This window comes from Eriocheir sinensis, chromosome 45 (assembly GCF_024679095.1).
Source record: "Eriocheir sinensis breed Jianghai 21 chromosome 45, ASM2467909v1, whole genome shotgun sequence".
Classification (NCBI taxonomy): Eukaryota; Metazoa; Arthropoda; class Malacostraca; order Decapoda; family Varunidae; genus Eriocheir; species Eriocheir sinensis.
The window spans coordinates 2940994-2964387 of NC_066553.1; the positions used below are offsets into that span (position 1 = coordinate 2940994).

The window sequence follows — 23394 nt, forward strand, 5'->3', positions numbered from 1 at the left end:
GTTTGTGTGTGTGTTACATCCTTCCTGCTTACCTGTGTGCGTGTTACCTGTGTGCTATTGTGTTTGTGTTGGTTATGTGTGTTTTTGTGTGGTAATTTTGGGGGTCACTTTTCTTTATTTTGTTTTGTTTTGCTATTGTTTCATATCTTAGTTGTCTTTCCTCCCTTTTGATCGTTTGTTTTGATCCTCTTAATATTTGTTTTGTTTTGATCCTATTTTATTTTATTTTCTTCCTTTTCTTCTTGTTTGCTTTCCTCTTGTCTTCTGTTTTTTGTTTTCTTCTTGTTTTCCTCGTGCTTGTTCTCGCGTTTCTTCTTTTAAACCATCTTTTTTTTGTTTTCCTTTTCTTTCCTCTCCTATTTTTTTTCTCTTGATTTTATTCCTTGTGTTTCTCTTTCTCATACTTTTTTTTTTTTTTGCTATCTTTTTTTTCCGTTCCTTTCTTTCCTTTCTTTTTTTTTGGCTTTGTTTATTACTCGTTCTGTTCTTCCTCTCTCTCTCTCTCTCTCTCTCTCTCTCTCTCTCTCTCTCTCTCTCTCTCACGTTTATTTTTTACTTGCTTTTTTTTATCTATTACTTTTTTTTCTTTCCTTCTATTTTCTCGTTTTGTTCTCTTTCTCGTGTTTTTTTATCATCATTTTTTCTTTTACTTTATTCCCTTCGTCTTTTCTTTCCTCCTTTTTGTTTGTTCGTTTTGTTTCTCACACTTTATTTTCCATTTCTTTTTTTTATTTTCCTCTCTCTCTCTCTCTCTCTCTCTCTCTCTCTCTCTCTCTCTCTCTCTCTCTCTCCCCCTTAGTTTTCTTTCTTTCGTTTTGTGATTTCTTTTTTCTTGTCTCTCTCTCTCTCTCTCTCTCTCTCTCTCTCTCTCTCTCTCTCTCTCTCTCTCTCTCTCTCTCTCTCTCTCTCTCTCTCCTGTGATGTATCCGGGTGTTTAACGAGAAGGCCGTGTGCTCTCTCTCTCTCTCTCTCTCTCTCTCTCTCTCTCTCTCTCTCTCTCTCTCTCTCTCTCTCTCTCTCTCATTTTTTTCCATCGTGTAAATTCTAGTTTATAATCATCTGTGAGAGAGAGAGAGAGAGAGAGAAGGTCGAGGTTTAGACGGTAGTGGTCAAGAGTGATAAGATAAGATTAGAGATAGTACTGTGACGAGAGAGAGAGAGAGAGAGAGAGAGAGAGAGAGAGAGAATAGGTAGGTTTCTCCCTTCCCTGCTATTGTACCTTCCCTCTATTTCTCCTTCAAAGGGGTGGAAACGCAAAAAAAAAAAAAAAAAGTGGAGGAAAGGGATGGGGCGAGAGAGGGAGAGGGAGAGGGAGAGGGAGAGCATTTTTGAAGAGGGGGAGTGAGGGAAGGGAGGGGAGAAAAATTTTGCAGGGGAGAGAATTTTTGCAGGAAGAAAGAGAGAGAGAGAGGGAGAGAGGGAAGAAAGACATTTTTAAAAGGAAGAAGGCTAGATGGATTGCAAGGAGGGAGAGAGGGAGGGAGAACAGGAGAAAGGAATAGCTGGCGTCTGTATGTATGTATATGTATGTGTGTGTGTATGTGTATGTGTGTGTCTGTGTAGTCGTAACACCTATCAAGACTTGGGACGCTTCCTGTCATTGTCCTTCCATCACTCTACCTCGGCATGGACTTACTCAGTGTAGGCTTAACCTCTCCTATACACCAGCAGTCCCTATCTACACAGCGCCCGGCCACCTCATCCTCTGTCTACCGTTTCACAAGACTCACCTTCCCGCGCTTTATCAGCCAGCATCCACCTGCCTGTTGTTTCCTAACGTTTGCCTTCCTTCCTCTCGTCCAGTCCAGCATCTGCCATTTCTCAACAAGCATCTTCCTTTTTCTCCACCTTCCTGCCTTCCTTTCTCTCCCTTCACGTTCCTCCTCTCTTTTCCTTTCCCCTTCCTATTCTCCAATCTCATTTTTTCCCCCATTTTCTTCCTCTCTTCCTTATCCTTCTCCTTACACCCTCTGCTGAAGCTATCTAACCTCCATCCTACCATCTTGTATTTTCTAAGCACACTCGTTTGTCAGCATCCACCTGCCTGTCCTTTCCCAATGTTTGCCTTCCTCTCGTCCACTCCAACATCTGCCATTTCTCAACAAGCATCTTCCTTTTATCCCAGCTTCCTTTATCTCTCTCCATTCCCTCTGTATCTTCCTCTGTTTCCCTCCTCCTGACTTCCTTTCCTCTCTCTCCTCTTCTTTTATTTTATTTTCTATTCCTCTCTCTCTGCTATCTATTATCACCTACTTTCTCGTCTACTCATTTCCTTTCCTTCTTACTGTTTCTAGCTACTAACTTCATTTTTTTTCGTTCCACCTCTCCACCTGTCATCCATCAACACTTTTTTCCTATTTATCGTCCACTTTCCTGTCATTCCACCAATTTCCACTCATCAACACCTGCTTCCTTTCCCTCTTACTGTCGCTATATAGCTTTCAACAGCCACATTTCTCTCAATCTTCCATTTCCCAGCTATCAACATCCTTCTCTCTTTCTCTCTTCTCTATCTCACTTCCTTCCTGTCTGTCTGTCTGTCTGTCTGTCTTCCATTCTCAGTATTTTTCTCTTTCATCATTTACATTCTCCCCACAGGCTGCTACACACCCACACAAACCTCTCTCTCCTCCAGACACTCCTCCTCCTTCCATTGTGCCATCATCTATGTTTCTTTCGTGGTTCGGGAGGTGAGTTTAGTGAGGCAGATCAGAGGGAAGGAAAGGGAGGAGAAGTACTGTTATTGAGGGCTGGTATATTTGGTATTAGTTACGTTCACAGTAATAGATGCAATAACGCACATCCTGCCCCATTAACACCTGCGTATCTGCCTCTTAATATCGAGTGAATGACAAGCAGTATAGTGTTTAACCCTTTCGCTGCGATTGACACCCAGGTCTTTCTCTGCCTCTGTAGTGGATCGTGGAGTGTTTCCCATGTGGTATTGGTGTGCTGGATATCCCCTCCCAAGGTACATGACTTTATATTTTTCTTCATTGAGTTGTAGCAGCCACTTTTTGTTCCACTCCTGTAGCTTGGTGATGTCTTCTGGTAGGAAATCCGCAGTCAAGGGGTTAAGATTGGCATTGTCAGACGCTTCCAACCCGCACACAAACTATTTTTAAAGGCCAAGAAGATCACCCGGGTCCATGTGAGTTCCTTTGTGTGGGTTCATGGTAGAGAAGAAGGGTCAAACTACTAACAGGGTCATTAAACTACTACTGAAAATTCCCACGACTCCTACGAAAGCCTTGTCAAATATGTGTTCTTGGGCGCGGGTATGTTTAAGAACGTGGCCCTAAGTCGCTCCAGACACTCTTCTTCAACCCAGTTTATTACTCTCCTCAGTGTCATGCTTTCAAGAGGCACTCCATTTGGCACCTCTTCTATTGAGTGCTCGTTGTCCTCTATCTGTTGTGTCTGTCTGTGTGTCTTGCCTTGCTGTTTCTTATCTTTTTTTTCCCCTCAGCAATGGTTGTTTTCTGCCTCCTGTGTCCCCTCTGAACTTTCCTTTGATTTCTCGTTTTCTACCTGTTTTCTTCAATCATCGTCACTCGCTTCCTGCAGTTGTTTAATATCACTCATTCAGTGTCATGTCTTATCGTCTAACACTTCATCATTCATTCATTCATTTATATACCTTCCTTCATCTACTTTTTCCTCATGTTTCCTTCCTTCCTTCCTTCCTCCTTCCCCTCTTTCCTCTTCCACCTCCTTTTTCCTTCCTTCCCCCTTCCCTTTCCTTCTTCCATCTACTTAACTTCCCTCCTTTTCCTTCCTTCCTTCCTTCCTCCTTCCCCTCTTTCCTTCTTCCACCTCCTTTTTCCTTCCTTCCCCCTTCCCTTTCCTTCTTCCATCTACTTAACTTCCCTCCTTTTCCTTCCTTCCTTCCTTCCTCCTTCCCCTCTTTCCTTCATCCACCTCCTTTTTCCTTCCTTCCCCCTTCCCTTTCCTTCTTCCATCTACTTAACTTCCCTCCTTTTCCTTCCTTCCTTCCTCCTTCCCCTCTTTCCTTCTTCCACCTCCTTTTTCCTTCCTTCCCCCTTCCCTTTCCTTCTTCCATCTACTTAACTTCCCTCCTTTTCCTGCCTCCCTCCTTTCCTTCTTTCCACTCTTCTCATTTCTCACTCGAGGTAAGGAATGACTCGCCTGATATTGCGAAACCAATAACAAAACAACAACCACAACAGTCTCGTAAAAGTAAATTAACCTGCGTGATCGATATTAGTGAAACGCAACCGTAGCACAACGCGGAGCAATCAGGAACACTGTCTTAACGTGCTCTGAAGAATGCGCGGTTGGCTGAAGACTATGCTTACACACTTCAAGGACCTGATTAACACATGACGCCACCTGGACAGCGTTGCCAAATTATCGTACTCATCGCATTGCATTGTCGTAGTTTCTGACCGATAACTATAGCAAAAAACACAAAAAGCATCAATAAATAACAGTTTTAACGCTAACTTTAATGTTCTATCGTCGTTTGTGTGGTTGCGGCGGTCTTCGAGCCTAAAAATGATAAATACAATGTTCAGAGTACGACAATTTGGCAACGCTGCGCCACCTCCTTACACGATTGGGATATCAGACACCTGTGCGTTATAGGAAAGACACGCCTGGGAAGCTCGTACGCTAGATTTTTTAAACGTCGTAGTGGTATTTAAGTTATGTGACTAGTTTGGCTTTTTCGATTATGTTTTTGGGATGAAGCTAAGTTTAGTCAAGTCGGCAAATCACAAACTTGGTGGCAAAAAGTTATATATAAAAAGAAATCAATAAAAGGCTTGATAAACAGGTCTTAAAGGACAAGAAAATATCCACAGTACTGTTGATGAAGACTGGTATTAAAAGAGATTAGGCTCATGGTACAGAAGAAGGACCAAACTAGCACCAGGGTCATAAAACTACCCCTGAAAATGCCCAAAACTCTTACGGAAGCCTTGTCAAATAGGTGGTCACAACTATTTCCAGAGGCCGAAAATGAGATCAATCGGTTCCTTATGAGTGTGTATTTAGAGATTAAGGGCCAAACTAGCACCAGGGTCATAAAACTACCCCTGAAAATGCCCACAACTCTTACGGAAGCCTTGTCAAATAGGTGGTCACAACTCTTTCCAGAGGCCGAAAATGAGATCAATCGGTTCCTTATGAGTGTGTATTTAGAGATTAAGGGCCAAACTAGCACCAGGGTCATAAAACTACCCCTGAAAATGCCCAAAACTCTTACGGAAGCCTTGTCAAATAGGTGGTCACAACTATTTCCAGAGGCCGAAAATGAGATCAATCGGTTCCTTATGAGTGTTTATTTAGGCTCATGGTACAGAAGAAGAGCCAAACCACCACCTGACTCATAAAACTACCCCTGAAAATGCCCAAAACTCTTACGGAAGCCTTGTCAAATAGGTGTTCACGTCAGTTACTTCCAAATTACTGTTTATTTAGGCTCATTGTACAGAAGAAGAGCCAAACCACCACCTGACTCATAAAACCTGTCAAATAGGTGTTCACGTCAGTTACTTCCAAATTACTGTTTATTTAGGCTCATTGTACAGAAGAAGAGCCAAACCACCACCTGACTCATAAAACGACCCGTGGAAATGCCCAAAACTCTTACGAAAGCCTAGGTGTTCGTGGGAGTCGCAGAAATGTTCAATAATACGTCCTTGTGTGGTTAGACCTTGAAGGTATCAGTAGCCTAAATACTTGCAGCTCTTTAAAAACAAGCGCATGGCGTGTCAGGATCTAAAGACGTGTTGTACATCTCTTTAAAACAAGGAAGTACAGGAGCAGCGAGGGCCGAGCGAGGTTGGTATTGGTGTGTAGGTTGGGTAGACACGGCGGAGGAGGAGAGAGGGAGAGGGAGGGATGGAAGGAGAGGAGAGAGAGGGGAGAGCTTGTATTGCTTTAAAGAGGAAACTACCACTTACCCAGCAGTCTCTACCTCCCTACCCCAGTCTCTCTCTCTCTCTCTCTCTCTCTCTCTCTCTCTCTCTCTCTCTCTCTCTCTCTCTCTCTCTTTTTGTCATATATTTCACTCATTATTATAGAGCTTTACATTCCATTTGGAGAGAGAGAGAGAGAGAGAGAGAGAGAGAGAGAGAGAGAGACTACAGGAAAAGAAGGAAGAATGCATCAAAATTTAGCTTTTATTTTATTTTATTTTATTTATTTATTTTTTATTTATTTATTTATTTATTTATTTATTTTTTTTTTCATAATAGCTTGACTTCTGATCAGACATACATGCTTTTGAAACGACTGACAGACATAAATAAACAAGCAAACGAGACATCAACAAAACCTCCTTACGTGTGATATTGAAAAGGAGAAATGAACGCGAGGCAAATCTGAATCTACTCTAAGTGCGGTGTGGTGTTGATGGTGACCTGTGAGTGTGTGGAGGTCTGTGGTGGATGTGGTGGAGGGGGGGGGGGGGAGCAATACGTGTCACACCCCCGCCACCACCACAGGGGAGATGAATCCGTTCCTGGGGGAGTGGGTGGTGCTAACTCCGCCCCTCCTCACGCCCCAGCCCCCGCCCTCAGATGCCGCCCATGCCTGGTTCGTGGGCCCGGGACTCGTGGCGTTTGGGGAGGCCAGGTGTGTGTGTGTGTGTGTGTGTGTGTGTGTGTGTTGTTATGCAGAGTAGGACTTTAAATTTTCAGGTACGACTGTGAATTAATTTAAAGTGCTGACACATATTACGTCACACACACACACACACACACACACACACACACACACACACACACACACACACACACATTTAACCGAGCGTATGCATAAGGTATACATAAGTTCAAGTACTTATAAGGTAAAAAAGTTTAAGATATGAGAACACACACAAAAAAAACTAGAAATAAGTCCATTAGCTAAATAGCATATGTACAGTGAATGAAGGTAGAAATGAAGACAGGACAAAGTTAAGTGTAGTTCATGTTTGCTGTGAGTTGGCACGTTATCTTCCCTGACAGTGTTACTAACGACTGTCTTGTGTTTCAGGTACGGTGGTAAACGGTGTGGGAGTGGAGGCGGAGGGGGCCCAGCAGCAGCAGCAGCAGCGGCAGCGGCGGCAGCGGCGGGAGGAGCCACCCTGGGCGTGAGGCGGTCGCCCCGCTACGCCACACAGCAATCGTCGGCCTCGGCTGCAGCGGCGGGCCGGCCACGCAGGCACCACAGCCGCCCGCTCCACGCCCACCACCACAACACCAAGCCCAAGGTGAGCACCCGCTTGATGCTTGCGAGAAAGGCTTATTTTTTCTGCCTTTCCTGGGATTCCTAGCTTGTAATTAACCCGGTAGCAGCGGGGATCATGTTTCTTAATGGTCCCTCTTAGTGAGAAAAATTAGAAAAAATCATCACTCACACAAACCATTTCATAATATATTTCAAAGCATTTATGATCAGTTTATGTATCTTCTCTTTTTGGGGGGTTAAATCATGGCACAAATTTGGCCCGTCGCTGGTACACGGTAAAGCCACAAATTTGGCCTGTCGCTGCTACACGGTAAAGCCACAAATTTGGCCTGTCACTGGTACACGGTAAAGCCACAAATTTGGCCCGTTGCTGCTACATGGTAAAGCCACAAATATGGCCTGTCGCTTCTACTGGGTTAACTCTGTACTGTGGACTGTGTTAGAGATGGTGCCACAAGAAGTATTCAGGGTGTAAATTCTTCAATAGAGTGGTTGACTTGGTGCCTTGCATGAATCAGGAGCAGGATAGGTGAGGTGGTGGAGAGGAAGGAGAGTGCTGAGGTGGATGCTGGAGTGATGGGAAAGGTGAAGCAGTTTCGTCACCTGGAAGACATTAGGACAGTGAGGACAGAAAAGCTTTGAGATATGCTTTACTTCAATGTTTTCATCATCACATAACACTTAAGAGGAGAGCTTCAAGACACTATTAAAACTAAATTATGGTCTGTTCATTTGTCTTGATTTATGAACATCAGCATCGTCATATCATAACCATCTGTTCTTTGAGTAGCAGCAACATGGAGAAAGTGGAGAGAAGTGTTTGGTTTGCTGATGAGTGGAGCTGTTACACTGAGAAGGAGAGGCAAGGCTTGACTTATATGATTAGATCTGTGCTGATATGTGGAGAGGAGGCGAGGGCTCTCACAAAGAAGCTCCAGGATGTAAAAATGTAATAGTAGAATGTTGAACTATATATCTGGTACCTGGATGGTTTACATAGGGCAGCAGTATCACGAAGACACAGGTCGATATTATAAGACTCTTTTCGCTGCTCACATCAACATTTCTAAAGGTCAAAGAGGGGATCAATCAGGTAGTAATGAGTGTTTCTTTTGGTTCATGGTACAGAGGAAGGGCCAAACTACCACCAGGGTCATAAAACTACTCCTGGAAATGCCCACAACTCCTACGAAAACCTTGTCAAATATTTGTACCTGGGCGACGAAATATTTAGTAATACGGCCCACAGAGTCAAGGAACTGAGCTTTGCGTTCATGATTGGGAGACTGAGATGGCTTGGACATGTGAAGAGAAGAGACTGAGACACTTGGTAGAGTCAGGCATCAAGGTGTCACCAGGCAGACCAAAGATTACCTGCAGGCAGTGTGTGGAGGAGGACTTGGCTGTTCTCGGTGTAAATGAGGAGGCAATTGATGGACTCTGATGGACACCAGTCGTCGAATGTCTGACCTCAATTAAAATGAGAAAATTGACAAAGAACAGATGGTGGTGATGATGGTGACGTTCATAAATCAGGACAAGTGAAGAGACCATAATTTAGTTTTAAAAGTGTCTTGAAGCTTTCCTCTTTAACGTTAATGTAAAGGAAGGAACGAGGAAAAATATAACTGAAGGATTACAAGAGAATCAACTTTGTAGAATACTGAGAATTGAAGTCAGTTGAATTCAGTATGATAAAGTAGAACTGATGTGGCAATTACCCCCAGGCTGAAACCTGTCGAGAACTGATGTCATTGGAATGTGTGTGTGTGTGTGTTTGTGTGTATATATATATATATATATATATATATATATATATATATATATATATATATATATATATATATATATATATATATATGATAAAGAATAGGAGTGATTGATCCAGTGATTGGTACAATGGAAGGGGGGGGGAGTGGGGGCAGTGGTCTGGGTTATCCCCGGTTGAGTTTCCCGCCTGCACAGTGCCTGCAGCTTTAAAGATTTAAAGGTTGGCAGTGGTTGTGCAAAAGTGAAAATAGAAATTGTATGAAATATTTTTGGCTAGTGGCCAGGGTTATCCTGGAGGCATGGGGGATTTAGAAAACATACCTCCACTGCATGCCATAGGAGTGAACAGGGCTCCTAATTAACTAGTAAAGGATTCTGCCCTCAGCCTTTTCTGCACCTGTCAGAATGGTCCTGCCAGTGTGAAGCAGCCCAAGGCCTCAGACAGTGACCATAATCAAGCAAATGATAACAAGTTACTGTAACTTTAAATTTTCTGTCATTGAAAAGATATTTATGAATTGTTAAATAGATTTAGCTATTACTTTTTTGTATAAAGATGGTTAATTTTCAAGAAAGTAAAGGCTCTGACTCTCTCTTCCTCTTTGATAGCTCTTGGCAAATAAAGGCTTTCAAGCATTAGGAGCAAAGAAGAAACTGAATGAATGCCTCCATCACAGAGACAGTCAGCCCGTGGCACACTGGGATAGATCATGAGCCTTGCCACAGAGGCTGTAGTCATTCTCCAGGGAATCAGAGCACAGCATCCTCAGGGCTGAGATATCATGACATACACATCTCCACTTTGTTGGGTTCGGAGGTTGCATAAGATTTATCAAAAAGGAAATAGAAATGGAATGGCAGCTGAAGTTGTCTGACAGATAATTAAATATAAAGGCTGAGGCCGGAGGGCTACACGCTCTGGAAGGATGAGGATTGTTAGGCACGTGCATGAACAGGTTGAGGATACTGTTGGAGTGCCTGACCACCTGCCCATGGTCATGAAGGACATTAAATTGTAAACTTTTCCTAGATTGGTCAGTAAAAGAAAATAAGTTGAAGATCTGGTAGTGATATTGTTGGTATGTCTTTTTTAATGAGTTCAACCTCCAGCAGCCCTTTACTTCAAATGGCCAACATGAATGAAACATTTATTCAATGCTTCTGTAAGCTTTGTAAGAAGTCAGGGTGTGCAGGTTAAGGTTGACTGTGCATCTGGGGAGCTCGCCAGAATTATTACCTTGAGAATTTCAAAGAAATACATTGAGGAACCAAGAACAGTGCTCATGTGTTGGAATGTTGTATATCCATTTGTGTGTAATGCAGAAAATAACCAAGTTATCCATTAGGTAAAATAAGTTTCATCTCCCTCACAAGTGATGGGCAAAATACCCCTCCCCCCACCCCACCCCCTCCACACTCCGCCTCTGAGTGTGCGTGCCTTGTCAGCAGTACATGTCAGGGTTGGCTGTGTATATGCAGGTTGGCATCCGCTGTTTGGGTTAGGGTCACCTGTGTGTATGATTGTTGCCTGTGGAGATCAAGGTCTGACTTACAGGTTGGTCACCTGTACAGATGCTGGGGAGCAGTGTCAGGGTCATGGGGTGCAGCACAGGTAGAGTGTTCCTGCATGTGTACTGATGTTGGCATGTCTTTGCAGGGCGTCAAGGGCAGCAGTGTGGGGATCAGTGCCAGCAGCGGCACCACCAACAACGCCACACCCAAGGCTGACCAGAGCGGTGCCCCGGCATTAGACACCAACCAGCAGCAGCAGCACGACACTGCTGCGGCGGCGGCGGCGGCCAGCAACCTCGCCACCAACAACGCCACCACCCCTGGTCGCAATCACCACCACCACCACCACCACCACCATCACCACCACCACCATCACCACAACCACGACATACCTCCACCCTACTCTACTCGATCCTCTGCTGCTGCTGCTGCAGCTGCTGCTGCGGCTGCTGCTCACCACCACAATCACCACCATAACCACCACCACCACCACCACCACCCCAACCAGCGCCACAGCTCCCGAGGACCCCGACGCAACCGGATGAGTATGGGGCAAAAAGTTACAGGTGAGTATTGAGTCTTCCTTGTGTTTTATTACAGTGGATGACTCAGCTCTCTGCAAGCTACCCTTGTACCCAACAGGTGGCTCTGTGAGCAGGGGATTATTACATTACAGTGATGAGGCATACTGGCCTGTTTATTAGAGGCAGGACTAGTCAGTGTGGCTGGTGCTGGGCCACATGACTGATACATCAAGTCTGACTGTGAACCACTTCACCCAAGGGAACAGAGAAATCAGTAGCCCCCTTCTCACCATATTCTTAAATACAAACAAGAGGTTTGATGTATATGAATAAGAACATAGAATGTAAGGAGTCTGCAAGAGGCCAGTTGGCCTGTACAAGGCAGCTCCTGTAATCCTAACCCCACCTTACTTCACTATCCATGAATTTATCCAACCTCTTCTTGAATGTATCTATGGTATTGGCACCCACAACATGACTGCCAAGCCTGTTCCCTTCATCCACCACTCTATTGGTGAACCAATTCTTGCAGTAAAAGCTTTAAAAGCAACTGTCATTAAAGTAATGTGTTACAGCAAACCACACAGCATAAACAGGCAACAGGATCACTTGAAGCAATTGATTTAAGAAAGTAGTTGTGAGGCATTTTTTCTTAGCTCAGAAATATTAAAGTCACGGACAAAGAACAAAGTATGGAGACAACATACTGATTGAAGTCATCCTTCTAATAGTGAACAAATTTATACCACAAATAGTCCAGTTGAACAGTGATGGGCTGCATAATGGCATCAATAGTCATCTATTCTAACATCTGCTGTTTGAAGTTTTCACATTCTTGTTTTTTATTTACTGTTCCTACACACTGCACTGTAAAATTAATTGTTATCTGAGTAACTAATCACTTCCATAAATGATCTTGATTGTCAGACCATAATGCTGCACTATTACTGCTGATACAAAAAATAGGATGACACTTAGATCAGACCATAAGCTGATGACACAAAAATAGGATGTACAGTGAGAACAGACAATAATGCTGCACTATTACTGCTGATGACACAAAAATAGGATGACCACTTAGATCAGACCATAATGCTGCACTTTTACTGCTGATGACACAAAAATAGGATGACCAGTTAGACCAGACCATAATGCTGCACTATTACTGCTGATGACACAAAAATAGGATGACCAGTTAGACCAGACCATAATGCTGCACTATTACTGCTGATGACACAAAAATAGGATGACCAGTTAGATCAGACCATAATGCTGCACTATTACTGCTGATGACACAAAAATAGGATGACCAGTTAGACCAGACCATAATGCTGCACTATTACTGCTGATGACACAAAAATAGGATGACCACTTAGACCAGACCATAATGCTGCACTATTACAGCGGGAAAGTTGATGGTCTGTACGAGTTTTCCAATAGATGAGTGATGGAATTCAACATCGACAAATGCAGCATTTTGATTGTTGAAAAAATAACTCGGTAAATGCATGTTAAAGTATTTATTTCTGGGTCATTCTTAACTGCCAAGGGGTTTGGATGTGTGTGTGCTCTGATCTCTGACCCGGGAACCACTGTGTTGCTGCCAGGAACTGCACTAACAGAGTTAAGGTTTTCTTCATGGAGGTGCTTGGAACAGGAGCACAGAAGCTATCCTTGAATTGTATCTGGCACTGGTTCTGCCCCTCCTTGATTATGCTGTTAAAATTTTGGTGTCCATACCTAAAGAATATAGATTCCCTCAGAGTAGTACAGAACAGAATGACCAAAATGAACAAATTGCTTAGAAACCGTACAGGGGAAGACAAAGAAAGCTAAAGTTACAAAGACTTAAAGTACAAAATGTTTTCATTCAAGTATATGAATGAGCCTAAAGGGGTTAATAAGGGCAAATTAGATAGAGTATTTAGACTGACAGCTGACATTAGGTGCAGATTGGATAAATTCAGGTTCAGAAAAGAGATGGATAGTGTAGTTGATAAATGGAACAAATTAATGAAATATTTAGTAAATGCAAACATTACTGAAGGTTTTAACCCGGTAGCAGCAGGGATCATGTTTCTTAATGGTCCCTCTAAGCGAGAAAAATGAGAAAAAAATCACCCCTCACACAAACCATTTCCAAATATATATCAAAACATTTGTGATCAGTTTATGTATCATCTATTTTGGAGGGTTTATATCATGGCACAAATTTGGCCCGTCACTGCTACATGGTAAGGCTACAAATTTGGCCCGTCGCTGCTACTGGGTTAATGGAGGTTCAACAGATCGTTATTATTCAATGTGGATGGAAGTTGGCAAATAACTCTACCATGTGTGTGCCGACTGGGTTCGTGTAGTCTCCTTATACATTTGTGTGTCCTTGTTTAATACCCTGCTCAGGAAAGTCAAGACTCCTTAACCTGGTAGCTGCGGGGATCATGTTTCTTAAAGGTCCCTCTGAGCTTGAAAAATGAGAAAAAACCATCACTCACACAAACCATTTCATAATATATATCACCGCATTTGTGATCAGTGTATGTATCATCTATTTTGGGGGGTTTATATCATGGCAAAAATTTGGCCCGTCGCTGGTACACGGTAAAGCCACAAATTTGGTCCGTCGCTGCTACACGGTTAATGTGCACTCACTGGATATGGTGAAGGCTATGCAGTGATCTGATGAAGGTATTTAGCTGGGTGACTGACAGGGATAATTTGGGCTGATAGAAAGTATTTAAACCAAGTTGGGATCCGTAGCCTTAGTGAAAATACCAACTACCAAGATTTTTGTTCGTTTGCTTGTTTTATTTCCAAAGCTTATGGCAACATGATAAATATAAGTACTTGGACCAGTCTGTGCAAGCGTTAGAGGGTGGAGGGAGACATTAACCCAGTAGCAGCGGGGATCATGTTTCTTAATGGTCCCTCTAAGCGAGAAAAATGAGAAAAAATCATTACTCACACAAACCATTTCATAATATATATTAAAGCATTTGTGATCAGTTTATGTATCATCTATTTTGGGGGGTTTATATCATGGCACAAATTTGGCCCATCGCTGCTATACGGTAAAGCCACAAATTTGGCCCGTCACTGCTACTGGGTTAAGTAAAGATTCTCAGCTCACGAGTCACCCATCTGTCCATTCTCATTGTTTGTTGGGTCAGAAACTACCTTAAAAATTGGACATGTCAACTTTGATATCCTCAGGTCACCCTTCAGCTTCAACTTCTTAGGAGCAGCGAGTAGCAGGCTTTTTTTTATTATTATTGTTTCCTTTTTTTTGTGCCCTTGAGCTGTCTCCTTTGTTGTAAAAAAAGAAAAAAAATACCCCTGGACAAGGAATTTGTTTACCACACTGAAGCCTAGAGTCCAAGGTCCACGTAAACAATATTGGACAGCTTAGTGTGTGCTTCATGACCTGCCATAATGTGCCTTAGCATATTTGGATGTGGAAGTAGATCCTGCAGTGGAAAATGAAGATAACCTGAACACCTCAGATATACAAGTAGTGGTTGAGGAAGCATGAGTGGGAGGCTCGTGTAGTGTATTGTGTGTTGTTTTGAAGGAGCCAAGGTTGTGCATTGTTCCATAATTCAGAGGATGAAGTGAAGAACTCTCAGATGGTTTTGACTCCAAGTGGAAGGATGAGAGAGCTAAAAATATGCACTTGCCTCATTTGGCGCGAGTTAAGAGGGAGACAGCGAGTGCGTTGGGACACTAGAGAAGCGTGTGTTGGGAAGAGCCGTGAGAGGAATGGGGCGCCTGCACGAGCCAAGACTGTGGATAGAGGAACTTTTTAGACTGAATAATGGGAGATTTTATTTTTTGAGGTTCATTGGGGAGGGGAGAAAAGGTGCTTGGGGAGAATTGGGGAGGGGAGAAGAGGTGCTTGGGGAGGTAAGATGGGCAGGGGAAGGGCAGTTAAACAGTTTTTATTTATTTATTTATTTTTTCTTAAGGGTAAAGGAAACAGTTCAAGGTAAAAAAAAATATATATCAAGACCAAAAAGCCTGCTAATCACTTCTATAGATGAAGTGCCCTCTGCATTAACCTGGTAGCTGCGGGGATCACGTTTCTTAATGGCCCCTCCAAGCGAGAAAAATGAGTAAAAATCACCCCTCACACAAACCATTTCATAATATATATCAAAGCATTTGTGATCAGATTATGTATCATCTATTTTGGGGGGTTTGTATCATGGCACAAATTTGGCCTGTCACTGCTACACGGTAAAGCCACAAATTTGGCCCGTCGCTGCTACACGGTAAAGCCACAAATTTGTCCCGTCACTGCTACACGGTAAAGCCACAAATTTGGCCCGTCGCTGCTACACGGTAAAGCCACAAATTTGTCCCGTCACTGCTACACGGTATAGCCACAAATTTGGCCCGTCGCTGCTACACGGTAAAGCCACAAATTTGGCCCGTCGCTGCTACACAGTAAAGCCACAAATTTAGCCCGTCGCTGCTACACGGTAAAGCCACAAATTTGGCCCGTCGCTGCTACGCTGCTACACGGTTAAGGCTGTCCGTCATAACTAAAGGAACGGCATATATATTTCCTTCAAGTAGTATTCTGCATTCATGAAAAAAAAGGAAACATCTGAAGACCATTGGCTGTACTGATCCACCAAGGGAAATACTATGGTTGGTATTATCAGACCCTTTTCGCATTTCACATCACTATTTCTGAAGGTCAAAGAGGGGATCAATCGGGTTCTAATGAGTGTTTCCTTAGGTTCGCGGTATAGGAGAAGAACCAAACTAACACCAGGGTCATAAAACTACTCCTGGAAATGCCCAAAACTCCTACGAAAGCCTTGTGTACTTGGGCGACGAAATGCTTTGTAATACAGCCCTATATCTACTTTACACTGTGGAAGGCGCTCACTGTGTTCGCTATATAGGAGGCATTATGTAAGACACTGATATGTTTGTCCCACAGTCACTCCTGGTCAGCATTGCACAGAAGGTTCACAGCATCATCATCAGCTCATTAAGTACAGAATTCATTGGCATCACCCTGACCTGTGTTAGTGTCTGTGCATCAGTGGCTAAGATGAGGAGAGTGACCAACCATTAGTGGCGTGGAAACATTGCACGGGCCAAGGACAGCTGTGAGGAGAGAGGCTCAAAGGAACTCGCTGGGACCAGATATCACGTGATCTTGCCCGTGAAATCTTCTAGTGGACATGAATATTAGGTTCTTAAATCATTAGAAGAGGCTGTAGGCAGGTTGACAAGGAGAGATATACAGGTAGGCAAGGAAGAAGAGAGAGAGTGAGCCAGGCTTCTTAATCATTTGAAGAGGCTGTAGGCATTTTGACAAGGAGGGATATACAGGCAGGCAAGGAAGAAGAGAGAGAGTGAGCCAGGCTTCTTAATCATTTGAAGAGGCTGTAGGCATTTTGACAAGGAGGGATATACAGGTAGGCAAGGAAGAAGAGAGGGAGCCAGGTAAGAAGAGGGGGATAATGAAGGAAGGAAGGAAGGAAGGAGAAATGCCAAGAGGGAAGGAGTAGGTTGGTAGGTAGGTAGATCAAGCGAGAAGGGGGGATAATGATGGAAGGAAGGAAGGAGAAATGCCAAGAGGGAAGGAGTAGGTTGGTAGGCAGAGGAAAGCGAGAAGGGAAGGGAAATGCTAAAAGAGAAGCAGTTGGTAGGTTGGAATGTACCTACGAGTTAATCATGCAATAAAAACGTAGCAGAAGCTTCGACTTGTGACCTTTATGCTGTAGTAGATTACCAATGATTTTGTCCGGCGTTAAACTGTAATACTTCACTGTACTTCGGGGCTGGGATGAGACTGATGGGGGGGAGCGGTAAGGCCATTTCGGCGCCCAAGAACACGTAATTTACCAGGCTTTCGTGGGAGTTTAGGGCATTTCCAGGGGTAGTTTTATGACCCTGGTGGCAGTCTGAGCCTTCTTTTGTACCGTGAACCTTGAAAAACCACTCATCAGAACTCGATTCATCTCCTTTTTGGGCTTTGGAAATAGTTGATGTGAGGGGTGGGAGTATCTGACAGCACTAACCTATTATTATGAGTGGTATTTTAAAACATTTCGTATCCCCCAAGTTCACATAATTTGACATGGCTTTCGTAGGAGCTGTAGGCCTTTCCAGGGGTAGTTTTATGACCCTGGTGGTAGTTTGACCCTTCTTCTGTGCCATGAACCTTAAAAAACACTCATGAAAACCAGATTGATCCCCTCTTTGACCCTTAGAAATAGTTGATGTGAGAAGCGATGGTGTCTTAAAATACGGCCGTTAAAACCCTTGTCCTTGGATGGGCGATTTTTAGCCGCTTGGAACAGGATTAAAAGAGGACAGGGATAGACCGCTGTGATCCTAATCCGTACCCATGAGACACAGAGTGGTTGTAGAGTAGGGGAAAGCGGGTAGGGAAGGCAGGGAGGGTTTACCATAAAGAAATACATAATGAAGGGAGGCTAATGGTGGTCCACTTAACATCTTGACTCTGCCCCCACAACTTTAGACAAGAGATGTGGCAGCGAGGTACGGAAGGAGAGACCCCCGCAGAATCCCCCCAATCCGCCAGTTCCTCCTGGATTGACTATAGGGGGGAGGCGGGGACACACACACACACACACACACACACACACGTCGTTGATAGGTTTCCATACCACCATTGACAAGGAGTTTCAGGAAGTGGGGAATGATAATAATAATAATAATAATAATAATAATGATAGTTTTACCCAGCGCCATATATATACAGGAACAAGACCAGAAAAAAATAGGTAAACAACACAACAATAACAAATCACTTTACATACTTCAGCATTACTAAAAATATAAATAAATAAGTTGATACCGAATGGAAGGTCACCGGTCGTTAGCCTACTTGAGGATGAGACGCGAGTGTGGGGGGTTAGGGGTGGGGGGGGGTGGGGGGCGACTCCGGGAAAAAGGATGGGTGTTCTTGGGAAAGGGGAATGGGGGGTGGGGGCGGGTATGGGGGGGGGGTGCCCTTGGGTGTCGAAAGGGATGACCTCTGTACCCGCGGCCAGTCAAGGCACTGACGAAGACGACCCACCCCCCTCACCATACTACCCCTCCCCCCGCTGAAAAATTGTTGTGGACGTGCCTGTGTGTGTGTGTGTGTGTGTGTGTAGCCAAACATGACAGTATAGGAAGAAAAAAACGTGTACGTATTTGTGTGTGTGTGTGTGTGTGTGGCCAAACATGAGTGTGGGGGGGAAAAAACGTGTAGGTATCAGTGTGTGTGTGTGTGTGTGTGTTTGTGTGTGTGTGTGTGTGTGTAACTAAACATGACAGTATATATAGGGGAAAAAACGTGTACGAACCAGTATGTGTGTGTGTATGTGTGTGTGTGTGTGTGTGTGTGTGTGTGTGTGTGTGTGTGTGTGTGTGTGTGTGTGTGTGTGTGTGTGTGTGTGTGTGTGTGTGTCCAAACGTGACGGTATAGGGGAAAAAACGTGTACGCACCAGTATGTATGTGTGTGTGTGTGTGTGTGTGTGTGTGTGTGTGTGTGTGTGTGTGTGTGTGTGTGTGTGTGTGTGTGTGTGTGTGTGTGTGTGTGTGTGTGTGTGTGTGTGTGTGTGTGTGTATGTGTGTGTGTGTGTGTGTGTGTGTGTGTGTGTGTGTCCAAACATGACGGTATAGGGGAAAAAACGTGTACGCACCAGTATGTATGTATGTGTGTGTGTGTGTGTGTGTGTGTGTGTGTGTGTGTGTGTACAAACATGAAAAAAAGGGTAAAAAAAAAATTCACGTTACCAAAGCGATGTGAATCAGGAGACAGCCGTAGATAACCTCACGGCCGAGGCTAAACAAAGGCTCTACACACACACACACACACACACACACACTGAATGGTCCACTTCTTGGCCACACGCCAGAGTGACGTCACGACCCACACCTGCCCCCTCGTTACTCCCCCCCCTCTCTCTCTCTCTCTCCAAGCACACTCCTCCCCGGCACATCTGTACAGAGAGAGAGAGAGAGAGAGAGAGAGAGAGAGAGAGAGAGAGAGAGAGAGAACATAAGAACATCAGAACATAGGGAAACTTCAAAGAGAGAGACAGACAGACAGACAGACAGACAGGCAGACAGAGAGGATAAAGAACGAAAGGACAGGTAGAAGAAGGGAGAAGGAAGGGAGGGAGGAACTCAGAAGGAAGGAATGCCAAGGGGGAATGGAGAGATTGGTAGGTTGGGAAGGAAGGGAAGGAGAATGGGTAAAGTAAACGAGGAGGAGGAGGAATGCAAGGAGAAACAGAGTGAAACAGGCCTTTTAAGGAACGAAGGAAGGAAGGAAGGTAGAGTGAAGGAAGGGAGTAGGAAACTAAGGAAAATAAGGAAGAAGGGAGGAATGGGGTAGGAAAGGAGAAGAGAGGGAAGGAAGGAGAGAGAAACCGGGGAGGGAAGGAAGAGTGAAGGAAGGAAGGGGATAGGGAAGTAAGGAAGAAGGGAGGAATAGGGTAGGAAAAGAAGGAAGAAAGAAAGAATGGTGAAGGAAAGGAGAAGAGAGGGAAGGAAGGAAGGAGGGAGAAACCGGGGAGGGAAGGAAGGAAGGGGGTAGGGAAGTAAGGAAGAAGGGAGGAATAGGGTAGGAAAAGAAGGAAGAAAGAAAGAATGGTGAAGGAAAGGAGAAGAGAGGGAAGGAAGGAAGGAGAGAAACCGGGTAGGGAAGGAAGAGTGAAGGAAGGAGGGAGGAATGGGGTAGGAAAAGAAGGAAGAAAGAAAGAATGGGGTAGGAAAGAAGGAAGGGAAGGAAGGAAGGGGATAAGGAAAGAAAGGAGGAAGCCAAACACGGTATAGGAATAAAGAATAAAAGACGATATAAACAAAAAAAAGGAAGGATAGGGGATAGGAAGGAAGGAGGGGGTAGGGAATGAAAGAAGAGGGGAAGGAAGGAAGGAAGGAAGGCCAAAACGGTATAGGAAGAAAGAAGAAAGAAAGAATAGGGAACATAAGAGATAAAGTAAAGTCATAAAGATAGAGAAGAAAGAGGAAGGAGAAATGAAACGAAGGAGGAAGAGGAAGAGGAGGAGGAGGAGGAGGAGGAGGCAGGGATGTAGGGAGAGGAGATAAGACAGTGAGGAAGAGAGACAGATAAGGGCAAGAGGAATGAGACAGGGAGGAAGAGAGGAGGAGAGGAGAGGAGGAGGAGGAGGAGGAGGAAGGGTCGAGGAAGTCCTTCTATGGAATTCGAGTGGTTGCCTTGAGTCATGGAGTGGGAGGGAGGCTCGTCTCTCTCTCTCTCTCTCTCTCTCTCTCTCTCTCTCTCTCTCTCTCTCTCTCTCAGGGTCTTCACGCCTCGATGGACACACTATAAAGTTAAACAAACAAACAACAAAAAAAGTAAACAGATGCTTGCTTGGACCTTTTTTTTTTCCCTTCTACTTACATTCTACTTTTTTTATTTTTTTATTTATTTCCCAGGCAGTGGTTAGCAGTAGGCCTATATGGAAGCTGTGGATGGATAGATAAAAAGATAGATGGTCAAGTTTGTATATATTCCTCCGTATAGAAAAGTTAGAGTAGGCCTAGTATTTTTTTTTAATATGCTTATAGATAGATAGATAGATAGATAGATACGATAGTGATACGATAGATAAAATTCGTATTCCTCCCAAAAAATAGAGTAGAAGTATTTTTGTTGATAGACGCTGATAGATAGATTGATAGATAGATAGATAATGAATAGACAAGCTTGCATGACGAATAAATAAATAAAGAACAAGGAAATGAAAGTTAAAAAGGGAATCTGTTTTTTTTTTTTTTTTTTTTTTTGTCTGTTTTAATTAATAGGCTGTCCTTTGCTTGCTTCAGTTCATATCTAAGTTTATTTGGTTCCGTAAACTTAGTGGTGACGGTGGTGGTGGTTGGTGGTGGTGGTGGTGCTTTTGTGGGTGACGGTGGTGGTGGTGGTGGAGCATTTGTGGTTGATGACGGTGGTGGTGGAGCATTTGTGGGTGACGGTGGTGGTGGTGGTGGAGCATTTGTGGGTGACGGTGGTGGTGGTGGTGGAGCATTTGTGGGTGACGGTGGTGGTGGAGCATTTGTGGTTGATGATGGTAGTGGTGGTGATGGTGCTTTTGTGGGTGACGGTGGTGGTTGTGGTGGAGCATTTGTGGGTGACGGTGGTGGTGGTGGTGGTTTTGTGGGTGATGATGCTGGTGGTGGTGGTGGTTTTGTGGGTGATGATGCTGGTGGTGGTGGTGGTGGTGCATTTGTGGGTGACGCTGGTGGTTGTGGTGGTGGTGCTATTGTGGGTGACGGTGGTGGTGGTGGTGGTTTTGTGGGTGATGATGCTGGTGGTGGTGGTGGTGGTGCATTTGTGGGTGACGCTGGTGGTGACGGTGGTGGTGCTATTGTGTGTGATGATGCTGGTGGTGATGATGCTGGTGGTGCAGTAGCTTCAGGGTTAGTGCTTGGGGTGGGTAGGCTAAACCGTCCCCCCCACTCCCCCCTCCCCGTGTGTGTGTGTGGGGGGGGGGGGAGCTCTACCCCCAAACGAACTCTGTGAAGGCCATGGCCATGTGGAGGAGGCAAAGAAGAAAGGAAGAGGAAGAAAATAATAATAATTTGATGATGATGAAGAAAAAGGAGGAGGAGAAATAATGTTAAAAAAAAAAACGAAGAAGGAGGAAGAGGAGGAGGAGGAGGAGGAGGAGGAGGAGGAGTGATAATAATGGTGGTGGAGGAGGTCACTCAGTCAGTAGATGAGAGGGCTGAAGAGGAGGAGGAGGAGGAGGAGGTGGGTAGGAGGTAGGTGGTGGTTGGGTGGGTGAGCCTAACTGGTTCTACAGGTCTACCTCCACCACCACCACCACCAAGACCACGCAGATGAATGACCTCTACGGAGGGCAAGACGTGGAGAGAGAGAGAGAGAGAGAGAGAGAGAGAGAGAGAGAGAGATTGTCTTGTGTCCGTCTACAGCTGGTAAGGGAGGGAGAGAGGGAGGGAATGTCTGAGCAGTTGGCAAGGAAGGGAGAGAGGCCGAAGGGAAGGGAGGGGAAGGGTGGATGAGGGACATTGGTGGAAGACGTGAAATGTATGCCAGCTGATTTAACAGTAACCTTCAATCTCTCTCTCTCTCTCTCTCTCTCTCTCTCTCTCTCTCGTGCATTCCCATCTTACGAAACATATGGACCGTTCCTGGCAAGCAAAAGATACACTCCTCTTCCTCCGCTTCCTCTCCTCCTCCTCCTCTTCCTCCTCCTCCTCTTCGCACCAGCATACACGTGATAACCTCCTTCACTCCCTCGTCCCTCCGTGCCTCCGCCTCCCTTCCTCCAGGACAACAGGGAGGGAGAGAGGTGTGTTGCTGAGGCTGGTGCTGTCATGTGCTGGAGCCGGGACCATGGGCCATATTTCTAAACATTTCTGCGCCCAAGAACACGTAATTTACTAGTCTTTCGTGGGCGTTTAGGGCATTTCCAGGCGTACTTTTATGACCCTGGTGGTAGTCTGGGCCTTCTTCTGTACCGTGAACCTAAAAGAACACTTATTAGAACTCGATTAACCTCCTTTTTGGCCTCTGGAGATAGTTGGTGTGAGGGGTGGGAGCATCTGTCAATACCAACCCATATTCCCAAATACCTCGCCGCACACAGACTCACATTTTACACGGATTTCGTAATAGGTTTGGGCATTTCCAGAGGTACTTTCTTTTATGACCCTGGTGGTAGTTTGCCCCTTGTAATATATTCGTGGAAAACACTCATGAAAAGTTGAAAACCCATTTATTCTCCTCTCTCCGCCGCATAGACACACAGTTTACAAGGTTTTCGTATAAGAGTTTTGTGCATTTCCAGAGGTACTTTTATGACCCTGGTGGTAGTTTGCCCCTTCCTTTATACTCTAAACGTGGAAAACACTCATGAAAACCCAATTCATCTCCTTTCTCACAACACACATTTTAAACGGTTTTCGTAAGAGTTTTGGGCATTTCCAGAGGTACTTTTATGACCCTGGTGGTCATTTTAAACGGTTTTCGTAAGAGTTTTGGGCATTTCCAGAGGTGCTTTTATAACCCTGGTGGTGGTTTGCCCCTTCTCTTGTACATTAAACGTGGAAAACACTCATGAAAACCCAATTAATCTCCTTTCTCCGCCACATACTCACATTTTACACGGATTTCGTAAGTTTGGGCATTTCCAGAGGTACTTTTATGACCCTGGTGGTAGTTTGCCCCTTCTTCTGTACTGTAATCGTGGAAAACACTCATGCAAACCCAATTCATCTCCTTTCTCACAACACACTCATTTTAAACGGTTTTCGTAAGAGTTTTGGGTATTTCCAGAGGTACTTTTATGACCCTGGTGGTGGTTTGCCCCTTCTCTTGTACATTAAACGTGGAAAACACTCATGAAAACCCAATTAATC

The 23394-nt window shown here is 44.5% G+C and overlaps 1 protein-coding gene across 6 annotated transcripts in view; it reads left to right on the top strand.

The window, feature by feature from the left end:
- Positions 1-23394, top strand: part of LOC126980880 (protein gustavus-like) — a 116056-nt gene that overhangs the window by 70499 nt on the left and 22163 nt on the right. For 2 of the 6 annotated variants that reach the window (XM_050831236.1, XM_050831237.1), the window contains exons 1-3: positions 6225-6603; positions 7006-7222; positions 10628-11048. In XM_050831236.1, coding sequence (XP_050687193.1) covers positions 6479-6603; positions 7006-7222; positions 10628-11048 — 763 coding nt within the window. In that variant the 5' untranslated portion in view covers positions 6225-6478. Of the gene's footprint in view, positions 1-2652; positions 2691-6224; positions 6604-7005; positions 7223-10627; positions 11049-23394 lie in introns of those variants that run through there. The other 4 variants (XM_050831241.1, XM_050831239.1, XM_050831240.1 and 1 more) reach the window with 3 other exon arrangements.